This window comes from Arachis hypogaea, chromosome 15 (genome assembly GCF_003086295.3).
Source record: "Arachis hypogaea cultivar Tifrunner chromosome 15, arahy.Tifrunner.gnm2.J5K5, whole genome shotgun sequence".
NCBI classification, from domain to species: domain Eukaryota; kingdom Viridiplantae; phylum Streptophyta; class Magnoliopsida; order Fabales; family Fabaceae; genus Arachis; species Arachis hypogaea.
The window spans coordinates 18,368,192-18,382,876 of record NC_092050.1 but is presented as its reverse complement, the minus strand read 5'-3'; the positions used below and the strand labels follow the sequence as shown (position 1 = coordinate 18,382,876).

The window sequence follows — 14,685 nt, the reverse complement described above, 5'->3', positions numbered from 1 at the left end:
AAATACTATTAATATTTTAATAAAAAATTAATTTTAATATACTTATAAAATCGTTTAATAATATATCTATTTTTTAATGATTAATTGTTGGACTTATTTTTCTCCTATGTAAAGTCTAAGTTCAATTTTAGAGGTGTCTTTTTGCACTTTTGTGTTATTAATCTAATCAGAATTTTAGGATAATTGAGGAAGAGAGAATGGTTACAAAAGTGATAAAGAAGAGAAAAAAAATAGAATTTTCGTCTTTATGCAGAGCAACAATTTTTGGATAGCAGTTTTTCATTTGTTCGCTGTTGGATCAGTTTGAAATTCAGACTACGGGTTTACCTCATCTTGTTTTTCATTCTGGGCAATGAAGATGTTGATTGGAGGTCTTTAGTGGAAGAAATTAGCTTCGCACAACAGCTTTAGTTTTTGGGTATTTTCATCTTTTGGTTTTTCATTTGTAAGTTTTGGTGCTTTGGTGTTTTGACTGGTTGTATGCAAGATTTGTGCTTTATTTGAGACCCTCTTGTACTTTATTTGATTATAGTGAAACTATTTTATTGGTTTAGACGATTCGTAATTTTTACCTCTCACATTGAAGGAATTTTTTATGTTAATATTTTGATGTGTTTGTTATTGTTTTGCTTGATATTTTTTACTTGCTCATAGTTACTGTCATATTGTGCTGTGAATACTTTCATTAAGACAACTAACATTAAAAAAAAAGTTTTTTTTAAAGAACGTAACCTCACGTAATTAAACATATATAATCTTTTTACATTTTCCGTGCATATTAAAATAAATTTCTCTCAATAAATTTAAAAAATAAGACACTTGATGTATTTAATACGTAGCTCTAGCAGTCTCAAAAGCTACCCCAAAAACAGAACCTCAACGATTTTTCATTTTAACTCGCATTCGATAAAGTATCTTTTTTTTGGGTACATGGTTGGAGATTTAGAGTATGTGTATTTTAAAATAGTTTTTCTAACGTGGTAGAACAAAAATGCTATTTGATTTTAGTATTTAATCAAAATTATTTTTATTTATTAAGCTAAAAATAAGTAAATCAAATGTTACTGAAATTTTTGCACTTGTCACTTTTTATTGTTTTTAAAGTATGAGTAAAAGCCATTTTTAATTCTTAACTATTTATCCGATAGATATTGTATCCCGTAACAATTATAAAAATATAAATCGGTCCCCACCCACCTTCATATTTATTCAATCCAATCCCTACAATGGGTTGGCAGCAGGTCACATGCTGACATATCAGGTAACACGTCTACGTGACTTTGTCTTCTTCGTAATAGGGACAAATCTCCCCCTGAGTCCTTCAATTGTCCATAGTGATCCCTCTTCCGCTTCTCCCGCTCCCTCTCTGCCGCCGCTGCCTCCTCCTTCTCCCTCTAAAACTCTCTTTCCCTCCTCCCTCTTTGCCATCGCCTCCCTCAGCTCCAAAATCCTAACCCTAATACCCTCAATCCACCTCACAGCTTCCCTAGAATCATCCTCAAAATCATCTTCTAAGGGAGAGGGAAGATGCGGCCGCAGAGAAGAAGCGGGAGAAGCAGTAGAGAGATCATGTTGAACGGTTGAGAAATTAAGGGGCTCAGGAGGTGATTTGTCCCTATTACGAAGGAGACAACTATGTAAACACGTTATCTAATACGTCAACGTGTGACTTGCTGCCAACCAGTTGTAGAGACTAGATTGAATATATACGAAGGTGGATGGAAACCGATTTATGTTTTTAATAATTGTTAAGATACGCAATGTCCATCGAGTAAATGGTTAGAGAACGAAAAAAGACTTTTACTCTTAAAGTATTTACTCTACTTCATATATACGGTTCAACCGTATTTGGATGATATATAGATCTATGCATACACATACTGTACACAATGTAAATTATAAGATTCTATATTTCACTCTCAGTAAAAATAATCTCAAGAATCTAGGACTTGCTATTTAGGATAACAATAGTGTGACATCATGAGAGACAAAGAAATATTCTAATTTTGCAAAGATTTAATTTACACCGCTATTATTTTTGCAATTTATATTCATGCCTTGCAACTTCTATGGGAGAAATATTAAGATTTGTTAGAGATATAATCATTAATGCTATCTTCTCCTATTAGTTTAAACTTTTGGGATGAGTAATTTTTTGATATGGTATCAGAGCTTTATGTCTTAAAGGTCTAAAGTTCGATCCTTGATGAATCTCAAAAGTGAAAAAATAGCATAAGACAAAATAAAAGAAGAAAAGAAAGCCTATACAAAAATCAAGTAAACCCAAAAAAGGCTCTTGCTTGAGGGAGAGTGTTAGAGATATAACTATTAATGTTATCTTCTCCTATTAGTTTAAACTTTTGGGATGAGTGATTTTCATAATAAGTTTGCTTAATTTCTATTTATATTCTTAAGTTTTTTGTGTTTATACTCTAAGCTAACTTTTCGCACTAAATAGAACTGCTTTTGTAGTAGCACTTGCATAGTTACACTAATTCTAGAGATCAACATACAGATTACAAGTTTAACACACATTTTAGGGAACTAGTTAAGGTACTAGCCAACTCTAGCCAACTACAGTGCGGAGTGCAACAAAAAGGCCTAATAATACAAAAAATACCCTTAAACCTAACCCTAAAATTGGAAAAAACAACTGCACACTCCCTTCTTCCTCTCCCACTCTCATTCACGCCGTTTACCCTGTTGTCTTCCTCTCCCACCATAACCCCTCCATCATGATTCATAGCGCCATCGACCATCGCAACGCCCTCCCTCGCAATTCACCACCCCAAGATCACCACAACGCCTTCCCCCATGCACGATTCGCCGCACCCAGGACCACCGCAATGCCCTCCTTTGCTGTAGTGCCCGCCCTCACTCTTTGCAGTGACGCCGATTGCCGTAGCGCCCTTCCCCTCGTGATTCATCACGCCCAAGACCATCGCAGCGCCCTCCCTTGCGATTCGCAGTGCCGCCAACTACCGTAGCGCCCTCCCCTTGCGAACGCAACATTGCCAACCATCACAGTGCCCTCTTGTAGTGCGTTCCTGTTTATTTTTTTTGAATTTTTTCTTTCATTGTTTTTTTGGATATTTTTTCTAGTAAATAGATGTTTCTTTTACAAGATTTCAGATGTTTCTTTCCATGGTTTTTTATGTAGGTTACTGTATGTTTCTTTCTTAGATTTCGAGATGTTTCTTGTCAGAGTGCGTTCTTTTTTTTATTTTTTCTTTAACTATTTTTTAGATGTTTATTTTCTGTTAAATGGATGTTTCCTATATAGGGTTTTAGATGTTTTTTTCTGAGTAAATGGATGGTTTTTTTATGTTGGTTACTGGATGTTTCTTTCCTAGATTTTGGGCTGTTTCTTTTCGGGGGAAGACGTGGCGGTGCGCATTTTTTGAAATTTAGAAAGTTAGCTAAAGTTGGTTGGTATCCTAGTTAGTTATCTAGAAAAGTTAAAATGTTGCAAATTAATTTGACCAAGTAACAGAGATACTGCTAAAACATGTGAACGTGATCAATTTACAAAACTTATCGGGTATCAGGTTTGTTTGCACAAAAAATTTGTAAACAGTAGTGTTAACATTACTCCAATACAAATTTTTGTTTTTAATTTCGCTAGGTAGACAAGAAAAATTGTGAACAATGTGCTATATTCTAGGCCCACTAAACATGAATAAACCTAAGCATTGTTTTCCTATACTTTCTCTTTTGTTTTACCTTTCTTACCAAATCATTTTAATTTAAAAACCGTTGTGACAACTAAAACCCAGTACTATCTAGAACATAAGGACTAAGTCAGCATGCCAAGTTTATTATCTTAGCGAAGAATGAAAGATATTGGATCAATCATGTGAACTGTGGTTGTGCCGTCGCTATGCCACCCGAAGGGCTGTCGGCACTCTGTCTTGTTGTGCCAAGATAAGGTAATAGCTAAGTGATTCCATTTGAAACGGTTGCCAGAGTTACGATTCCACCGGCCGTAAATACTCCAAGTTTAACAATACTGCACATGTATATGCTCTTCTTATGTCGTACATTAAAGATAGCACTAATCACCAAAAGGAGTATTGCAGCAACCAATGTGAGCCTATTCAAAACACATTTGGGGTAATTGGCATTACTATAATTATATTGATGCATTTTATTGTATGCATTTTTTACAACACAAATAGGATGCATTTGTTAATAATGAAATCAATGGCATGTATATAGTAGAAGAATCTCAGGGAATGATATTAAGTAGAGACCTTGAACCTGGTAACCTCAGCAGCTAAAGCTAAAGCAACAGATAAGATGCTGAGGATGACGATGACGAAATACACCATCACAACCACAACGTTCCTCTTCTCCATTGTGTGGCTCAATCACTACTCTTTCTGGGGATGAGTGGACTGCTTTGTGTGTGTTACTATAAGAAGATAGTGACTTGGAGTTGACAAAGTGTTAAACAAAGACAATGAAGCTTTTTGTTGTTCTGAGGGAACAAAAATGATAGTTAATGAATCCACATTATCCGAATGGCCAAAGTTTAAGATAATAAGTTTTAATGCACGACACGTAACCTTAATTTGTTTGTCATAAATCTATTACTTATTTCATAAAACTAGTAATTTATATACCTCCAGCCATTATCATATATTTTTAATCCAAACTTGAGACTTCTAATTCTCAAACCATCAAATTGCGATGGAACCGGAGTATCTAATATCGATAATTAGAATTAGGAACCCAAATTATATTTTATGAACAGTCATGTTCTTTCCATCAGAGAGCAAATCAATTACCAATACAATTAACAGATAATTTTTTTTTAATAATTACAATACCATTTAAACTAATATTTATATTAATAAATTGGACCATACATAGAATAAAATTCTAACATTCTCCCACTTGATCCAACATTTGTTACGTCTAGTCTATAGTTATATACTATGCTCAAACAATTAAGACATATTACACGAATCATAATAGTAAATCCTCATTAATCGAGTATTACTTTCCATGTATTATAATGTAACATCTCCTAATTGAATAAACTCTTTATGTGGTATTTCTGTATGAATAAGCCTACTGCTTATTCTACGTCCTTTACTAAATTTTATTTGTCATTCTCAATCATGTATACGTATATATACTAAATAAATGAGAAACAAATAATAATAAGAATTTTATATCCAAATATGTCATATAGTACAGCATAAATCATATAAGTGACATTACAAAATATAAATCCATACCACTAACATGATCTTTAAACAATTCTGGTGGCATATTTTTTGTCAAAGGATCAACTATCATCTATTTATTAGTACTAATATGCTCTATTTGCACCTCATTAGACCTAACTCGACTTCTAATGGCTAAGTACTTAATGTCGATGTGCTTACTTCGACTACTATTTCTATTATTCTTAGCCATAAATACAACAACTGAATTGTTACAATATATTCTTAATGGCATAAAGATACAATCTATAATCTTAAGCCCAAAGATGAAATTTTTTACCAAACATCATGTGATGTAGCCTCAAAACAAGTAGTAAACTCGGCTTCTATGGTAGAAGTGACTACAGGTGATTGTTTTGCACTCTTCCAAGATACTGCTCCATCGCAAGCATAAAGATGTATCTTGAAGTTAATTTCCTAGAATCAACAAATCCCACTAAGTTTGAATCTGAGTATCCAACAATTTTCAAATTGTCGGCTCTTCTATATGTAAGCATGAAGTCATAGGTCCCTTGAAGATATCTTAAAACCTTTTTTGCAGCCTTCCAATGGATAATACCTAGATTACTTTGATATCTTCCTAACATGCCAAAAAAAAATAATGTCAGGTCTTGTATAGACTTGAGCATACATTAAGCTTTCAACGGTTGAAGCATAAGAAATATTTTGCATCTGTTCTTTTTCAAGTTCAGTTTTAGGACATTGATCTAAGCAGAATTTGCCACCTTTCACAATAGGTGCAACACTTGGTGAACAATTTTGTATTTTAAACCTTTCAAAAACTTTATTAATATAGGTTTTCTAAGATAAATCTAAAATTCTTTTATGTTTATCTCTATGAATCTTTATGCCAATGACATAAGATGCGTTGCCATATCTTTTATATCAAAATGTCTAGAGAGAAATTGTTTCACCTCATGTAACAACCCCAAGTCATTTGTTGCAAGCAAAACGTCATCCACATATAAGATGAGAAATATGATCTTACTCCCACTGACCTTGTGGTATATACATTGATAAGAAATATTCTCAATGAATCCAAATGAAAAATTACATTGTAAAACTTCAAATACCATTGTCGAAAATTCTGCTTAAGACCATACATTACTCTCTTAAGCTTGCAAACTAACTCCTTACCAGCAATTGAGATAAACCCTTCGAATTGTCCCATATAGACCTCTTCTTCCAAATCTCCATTAAGGATGACTATTTTCATATCCATTTAATGTAATTTCATGTCAAAGTGCGCTACTAATGCTATAATGATATGAAAAGAGTCTTTCTTTGAAACAAAAGAAAAGATTTTCATGTAGTCAACTCCTTCCCTTTGAGTAAACCTTTTGGCAACAAGTCGAACCTTGTAGCGCTCAATATTATTTGATAAATCCTTCTTGGTCTTAAAGACCCATTTACAACCAATGACTTTTTTTCCATCAAACAATTCTACAACATCCCAAACTTGGTTATCCGTCATAGATTTCATTTCATCCTTCATAGCACTAGCCATAAATGGGAATTACGACTTTTCATTGTTTGTGAAAAAATCGTTGTGTCTTTTTTGTCACAAACATCATAGTCAGATTAAGCAAGATACACTACATAGTCACTATAAATTGCAGTTTTTCTTATTCTAGTTGATCTTAATATTGTGTTATTGACCTCTTGTAAATGTAATGGCATAACACTATAACAGGTTCTCCCTCTTCTTGAGATTGCTCTTAAACAATATGTTTTTAAACAATATTTTTATTATAAAGAGTTTGATCTTCCATCATATGATCTGCTAGAATATTATCTTCATAATATGGAACATCATTAATAGATTTTTTTTACATTGACCCTATTTGTATGGACATTGTATTGAACAAAAGTACTCTTGTACATGGAAAAGTTTTACAAATACTATCATTTTCAATAACCTTAAGAGAACGATTTCTCCCACTTTTCACATCATACTCTAAAAATCTTGCATTTCTAGATTTAACTATTTTACTTGAGTGAAAGAGACAATAAAACATGTATGTAACCCTTAGACTTTTCTGCATAACCTATAAAATAGGCACTTATCATCCTTGGGTCTAACTTTCTTTTTTGTGAATTATAAACCCGAACTTTAGCATGACAATCCCAAATGTGTATATGATTCAAATTAGGTTTCCAACCTTTTCATAGTTCAAATGGTGTTTTAGCATCTGCTTTGGTTGGAACTCTATTTAATATATATGTGGCTGTCTTAAGGGCTTCACTCTAGAATGATAAAAGAATATTGGAGTTGTTAAGCATACTCCTCACCATATTTAGCAAAGTCTTATTTCTTCTTTCAGCTACACCATTTTAATCTGGTGTGCTAGACATGGTGTATTGTGCCACAATACTATACTCTTGAAGATACTTTGCAAATAGACCAAGTGATTGTCCATTTTCAGTATATCTCTCATAGAATTCTTCACCTCTATCTGATCTCATAATATTAATTTGCTTTCCGTATTATTTCTCTACTTCACCTTTATAAACTTTAAAAGTGTTTAATGCCTCATATTTATTATGAAGTATATAGAGATACATATATTGTGAATAATCATCAATAAAAAAATGAAGTATTTCTAACCACTTGAGGACATATCAGGACAACATATGTCAGTGTGAATTACTTTTAATATGTCAGAACTACTCTTAGTACCTTTTTTAGACCTTTTAGTTTGCTTATCCTTAATGTAGTCCATACAGGTATCAAAATCAATAAAGTTTAGAGGTTCAAGAACTCCATTACTTACTAATTTTTTCATTCTCCCAATGGAGATGTGTCCTCAACCTACGATGCCATAACACGGAAAATTTTTCATTCATAACATTACCATGAACAACTATTAAACCAAATGAAACATTATTAATTAGATAAACTTTAAATAAATCATAAAAATTTTTAATAATGTCAAGAGTATCATCATAAAAATTTATACATAATTCTTGTTTTACAAGTTTAGATAAAGAAATCAAATTCTTAGAGAAATTTGGAATATAAAAAATTCTTTCTAAATCTAAAATATAACTAGTACTTAATACAATAATACAAGCCTAAATGTTCCAATAACTTCCACACATGAACACATCTGATTTTCTATATAGATGCTCAATTCATTTTCTATCGGTTTTCTTTTCCTTATGAAACCCTATATGGTATTTGAAATATGAATTTAAACACCAAAATCAATCCACCAAGTGTCGTGACATATTTGAATAAAATTATATTCAAAACACACTCAAGGAATAAGATCACAAATGTCAGTACCTTTGTTCTCAAGCCAAGCCTTAAAGTTTGGACATTCCTTCTTCATGCGTCATTTCTTTTTGCAAAAGAAACATCGTGCACTTTCTTTCTTTATAGGATGGGATGCACTATCCATTTCTTTTTTCTTATGAGCTTGCTTCTTATCACCTTCATTTGTCACCAACAGTGCACTTTCACCAAGTTCCTGAACTAGCCTTCGTTCTTCTTGAACACAAATCACCAGTAATTCATTAATGGACCATTTTTTTCTTATGTGTGTTATAAGAAATCTTATATGATCTGTATTGAGTAAGAAGAGAATTCAAAATAAGATGCAGATATCTCAACCTCTAAAGCCTTCAGTTGTGATGCTATGTCTCTCAACCTCATGATGTGCTCATACATACCTCTTACGCCAGTAAGCCTCATGAATGACTATTGTGCCATTAGGGAGCTTGTAAATTCCTTACTAAAAGACTCAAACTGTTCATCAATAGTTTTCATGTAATCCTTGGCATTATTGCAATCAGGAATTGAACCATGGATACTAGCTAAGATACGAGACTTATGAACATCATACTTAAACGGTTGGATTTCTCCCATCGTTTGTATAATGCTATACCTTGGCCCGAGTACTAGCATGAGTAGGTGATGAAGGCCCTTTCTTACGAAGAGCATAGTTGAGATCTGCACATCCTAAGTGAAAGAGAATCTTATCTTTCCACTCTTTATAGTTGTCACAACTTAATAAATGAACTTTAGATACAATTTTAAATATTATTACTGCTGCAAATAATAAATCATGCTAACATTACTTAACTTTAAATAGGCACATCAAAATTCATAACATATGTTAATACATGTCAATGCAAGTCATATCAAAATAAATATGAATTATAGTGTCATTAAAATCTACTCATCGACAAAGATTTTAACACCACATAATATTCACTATATTGACTAAAATGTTGAAACTATAAATATATAAAATATATAAAATACTACTTGGTTCTTAATATCTATGGACTAGTTAAGAAAAAATATTTTCTATTTCAACCTAATTCTATGTAAATAATATAGTAAATCCCTGTGGATAAGTTCATTATATTATTCATAAAAATTACAAATATATCATATTAACCATTATGTGATTTTTTTTAAATACAATTATTATCAATGATGTTTTGACTACTCCTCAATAAATTATATATTAATTACAATATAATATATAGCGAAAAAAATTATATTGTATACAAACATAATCATAACCATCAAATAAATAAATTTAGTAACATACAAAGTAACAAATTTAAAAATAGTCCAGTGGACACTTGGAAGGTCCAGCGGTGGCAACGAGACAAGACTCGAAGAGTCTTCCGTGCAGCGGTGGCGAGTCCAGGAAGAGCTTCATCTTCTCAGCGTTCATGGAGTTTTCTGTCGTTGCTAGCGTTGGAAGATGGCAGCAGGGGTGGAAACAGGTTAGGGAATGGGACTATTGGAGATAGATTAGGTCTGTCAAGAATATATAATAATATTTACTAATGAAAGAATTCAATAAAACCTAACGCAAAAGCCAAGAATAAAATCTAGTAAAAAAAAAAACAATAAACAATAGTCTAGAATATATAATAATATTTACTAATAAATGAATTGAATAAAATCTAACGCAAAAGCCACTTGCGTCGTTCTTCTTCTTGCATGTTCGTACGCTTCGTAGATCTAAGTTTCTCTCTTCATTTTCTTTTTTTAAATGCTAAAAAGAAAACGAAAACCCAAAAGAAAGAATAAACACGCCAAGAACTACCACAAGTCCTTACTCTATTACCACCGAAACAAATAGGCCACATTCAAGTCATGGTAGTTTGAGAAAGTCTTTTTGAGATATTTATCGTTATTCTCTCTTCTCTTTATTTGAGTCTCTTAATTAGATTTCAAAATTATTCTTGTATAGAAATATTAAATATTCATAATTCTAAAATAAGTATGAACATTTTCTGAATGATGTTAAGTAATTTTAAAATTTAATAACAATCTTAAAATTTTCTTTTGGATTCAAATACTATTTATATTCTTCCGTTATAAGCAGAAGTAATTATTTTTCTGATATCACATATTAGATATTTTATAAAACCAGTAATTTACATCCCTCTAGTCATTGTCATATATATCTAATCTAAATTTGAGACTTCTAATTCTTAAACCATTAAATTCCATTGTCATATATATCTAATCTAAATTTGAGACTTCTAATTCTTAAACCATTAAATTAGAATGGAACGAATCTCTGTTATTGATGATTAGAATTAGAAATTCAAATTATATTTTGTAAACAGTCATGTTTCAGAAAACAAATCAACTGTTAATATAATTAATTGATAAAATTTTTTAATAATTACAATATTACCCAGACTAATATCTATATTAACAAATAAGACTACAAATACAATAAAATCCTAACAAAATCTCCATCAGCTTTAAGCTCCTCCTATCACATTTCTTTGTTCTTTCAAAACTATATATGTATCCTTCAATGACAAAGAATTGAAGAGCTCACTGGTCATTCATCAAGAGCTCTATTCGTAGCCCCATTTCCCACATAGAATAATTTATTCATCCAAAAAATAAAACTTGCCATAAACGGAAGTACGTGATTCCCTAGTTTTGTTACTGAACGGCTAAATTTCGAGACTTACTCTTTTGGAGATTAATATTATAATAATAATGATATCATCAGAGACAAATAAATATTCTCTAGTTTTGCAAGGATTTAATTCATAGCGCTAATATTTTTGCAATTTATGTTCATAGCTTGCAACTAGAAGTTTTTTGAGAAATATTAAGATCACTTTCTGTTTTGTTGAGATCAATAAATAACAACAATATTTGATAATGACAAACATATTGATGGTTGAGTTAAATGCTTAATTGGGGTTTGATTCTTTTATGAGTGGTTGCAGACCCAAAGTCCTGGGACAGCCCAATAAATTACAAATTGAATAATAATTCAGCAAGTGGATCATTTAGCTAATCCAGTCCATTGCCATTCAAGAAAAAAAAAAAAGCAACCTACAGCTGGTGATGCTATGTTGCTTTGGGTAAGGCACTGAGGAGAAAGAAAATGATCACTTTCTCACTAATCATCAAAGAAAAAAAAGTGTTTCACTTTTTCACTAAACACAAAAGGAGAAGAAAGGAAAACAAATCAATGAATCTGGGTCAAATCAAAATCAACATGCACAATTTAAACATAATCAAAAGAAAAAAGGTAATTTGTTTTTATTAACATGCAAGTTAATTGCTTGCTAATTTCTCCTTTTCTCTCCACAACCATTTCGAGTAAATTGAAAAAATGGTAGCTACTTTACTCTGCTGTGAATCAATGGCTAATATTGAAACTTGGGGCCAAAACATAAGGTTTATGGTTTTGATTTATCAAACCCATTGAGGATCTGTTTTTAAGAAAGCTGCATTGATCAACTCTGATTCAAAATTCGTGACTTTCTGGTCTGATTAAAGAAAAGAAAGGAGGACTTTAGCTAGCTCAAGATTCAAGGAGCTGACTTTGGGAAACAAGCTCAAACTGAGGAAACATAACTCATACAAAAAGGAAAATTAACTTCATTTTTGTTCAAGAAGAGAGAACCCAAGAGAAGAGAAGAGGAAACCTCACAAATCTAAGTTTGAAGTCTTGGAAGTATTGCATCTACACAAAAGAAAGCATTCTACCAAGATGAATAGCTACATTTGAGAGTTCAGAATCTGGGTTCAGCATATAGAATTTGAGCTGTTCAACATCATCTCTTTCATGGTTTATCATTGATTATTCTGTTTGTATGTTGTATCTTTCTTTGTTTCTATTCAATGGTAAGAGACATTCAAGTGAGGCATTAAAAAAAAAATCATTCAGAGAAAAGGCAAAAGGAAGAACTTAGAGAGAAAAGTCAAGATTTATTTTTTGTCTCTTTTGATTTTATTTCTGTTTTGTATATTGTATCCGAGGTATCCCTTGCTAAGTTAGGTAAACACTTAGTGTGTTGAAAGTCTAAGAAGTTGCGTAGCCAAGTCAAGTTTATGTTGAAGTTTTGGTTGTTCCTAATAGGATTAGGTTGAATCTTTGGGAATTGGTGTATACAAAACTTGAAAAAATAGAGAAAATTCCACCATTATTGTGGTGGAAGTAGATTGCATTGCATAAGACAGCTGAACCAAGATAATACATGGTTGTGCATCTTCTTCTTCCTTATTCTGATTCTATTTTTCACGATTTATGAGACAAAATAAAATTGTCTCCTACATAATCAAACTCGCAGACTAAACAGAAGCAAAGTTTCAATTTTTGGTTTGAAGTCTTATTGATTAAGATTAAAAGAAGGTCATAGATTCAACTCCCATTCTCTAAGCCATCATGAACCTTCATGTTTATATTCTTAAGTTTTCTGTTTTTATGGCTAGGACTAATAAGATCACTTTCTTGTTTTAACAAGCCAACAAGGAGTTCAGTTTAATGCAGAGAATGGTAAATGGTAAAATGGCAAGAATGAAAAAAAGCAGCACAAAAACGATAGCTCTAACAATTAATGCCCCCATGTAGCACTTTTGTTTTAGTTGGACACTTTAATCCTCTAATTCAGGCATACACAACTATCATATAAAACACCACCTATATAGAACACAACAACTAATTCACCATGCCAAGTTTATCTTAGAAAACTGAGTTTAACATGTATATACACGAAGATCTTGGTGAAGAATGAAAGGTGCCGGACCAATCATGTGAACTGCCGTCTCACATATGTGTCCTCGTGTACAAACACAGGATCTTGACTGGTCTGCGGCGGGAACTGTGGTTGTCCCATTGCTATGCCACCTTGATTAGGATACGACGAGTTACCCCAAGGGCTTCCGACACTCTTTCCGGTTGTCAAGGTAAGGTAATAGGCGATACCCGATGCAATGCTTACAAGGGATAAGATTGCAGCAGCCGAAAATACACCGGGTTTAACAACATAGCAGTAGTAGTTGCCAAAGTACATGCTCTCTTCACCATGTTGATCATTGAGGGCAGCACCAGTCAGCAACAGGAGGAATGCAATAACGAATGTGAACCTGTTGAAACAGATATTTTAACCACATAAGCATACCTGATCGACATAAGTATAATTTACAAAACTTAGCACCCAACAAGTTTGTTTGCAGCTCAGTTGGAACATTCCTAAGTTTTCAGGACATATGTGAGATCCAAATCTCCATCAAATGCCTTGCCAGCACCCGGTTCTATTATAGAAAAACCTAGTCTATCACTGTACAGAAAACTTGGGTTTTGATGTACAAAAGAAGAACAAATTGCACTTATGATTCTCTACAAGTTTGAAAGGATGGAGAGGGAAAAACATAATACCTTCACAAGTACATATCATTTGTGCTAATTGACATGACTAGTATCAATTATGCATGCATTTTTAGCACATACAATAGCATTTTTTTAATACTCAAGTTAAGCTTGGGTATCTCATTCACATTAACATTCACAACATCAGAACATTTTCTAGAACATCACAGAGATTCCTAAAAGAAGTCCAATGACAGCAGCAGACTTAGAGTTTAAGAACTAAAAAGTGAATTAATTAGCATACCATGAGAGAACAAAGCAGAGAACTACACATCTCCAATTGGCATCTGAGATTGCAGGGGATCTTCTGCAACAGCAACACCCATTTGCAACAGTCAATATTATTTGTGCTATGATAAGAGCCAGCACTGAAGTTAAACCAAGTGGTAAAGCTGGTGTTCGGGGATATTCACATTGAACAGCAGTAACAAACTGAACTTGAGAAGCCTGCAAAGCAAAAAACAAACCTTTCTTATTATTATTACTTCAAAACCTACCCTGCCAGCAAAAATCCCTAGCTAGGATCCTATATGGTACGAAAAGGAGAAAGAAAAAGAGGGATCTGACCCTGATCCTGGTAGCCTCAGCAGCGAAAGCAGTGGCAGCAGATAAGAGGCCCAAGATGGCGACGACGGAGCAAACCGCCACAAGTTTCCACTTCACCATGCTTCTTTTCTGGGGATGCGGGGTTTGTGCGAGTGTGCTTGTGTGGGGTTAAGTAAAGTATAAACAAGAATGAGAAGATGTGGAAGTTGATAGGGAAACTGGATAGTGACTTGGACTGTGATCAAGCT

At 32.9% G+C, this 14,685-nt stretch overlaps 1 protein-coding gene across 1 annotated transcript; it reads right to left on the bottom strand.

Moving 5' to 3' along the window:
• Positions 1–13,040: 13,040 nt before the first annotated feature.
• LOC112749786 (protein MODIFYING WALL LIGNIN-2) lies at positions 13,041–14,685 on the bottom strand. Its single transcript, XM_025798172.2, has 3 exons — positions 14,459–14,685; positions 14,136–14,338; positions 13,041–13,608 (listed from the first exon to the last, which is right to left on the bottom strand). Exons 1-3 carry the CDS (start codon positions 14,555–14,557, stop codon positions 13,272–13,274), a joined length of 639 nt encoding a protein of 212 aa, XP_025653957.1. The 5' UTR covers positions 14,558–14,685; the 3' UTR covers positions 13,041–13,271.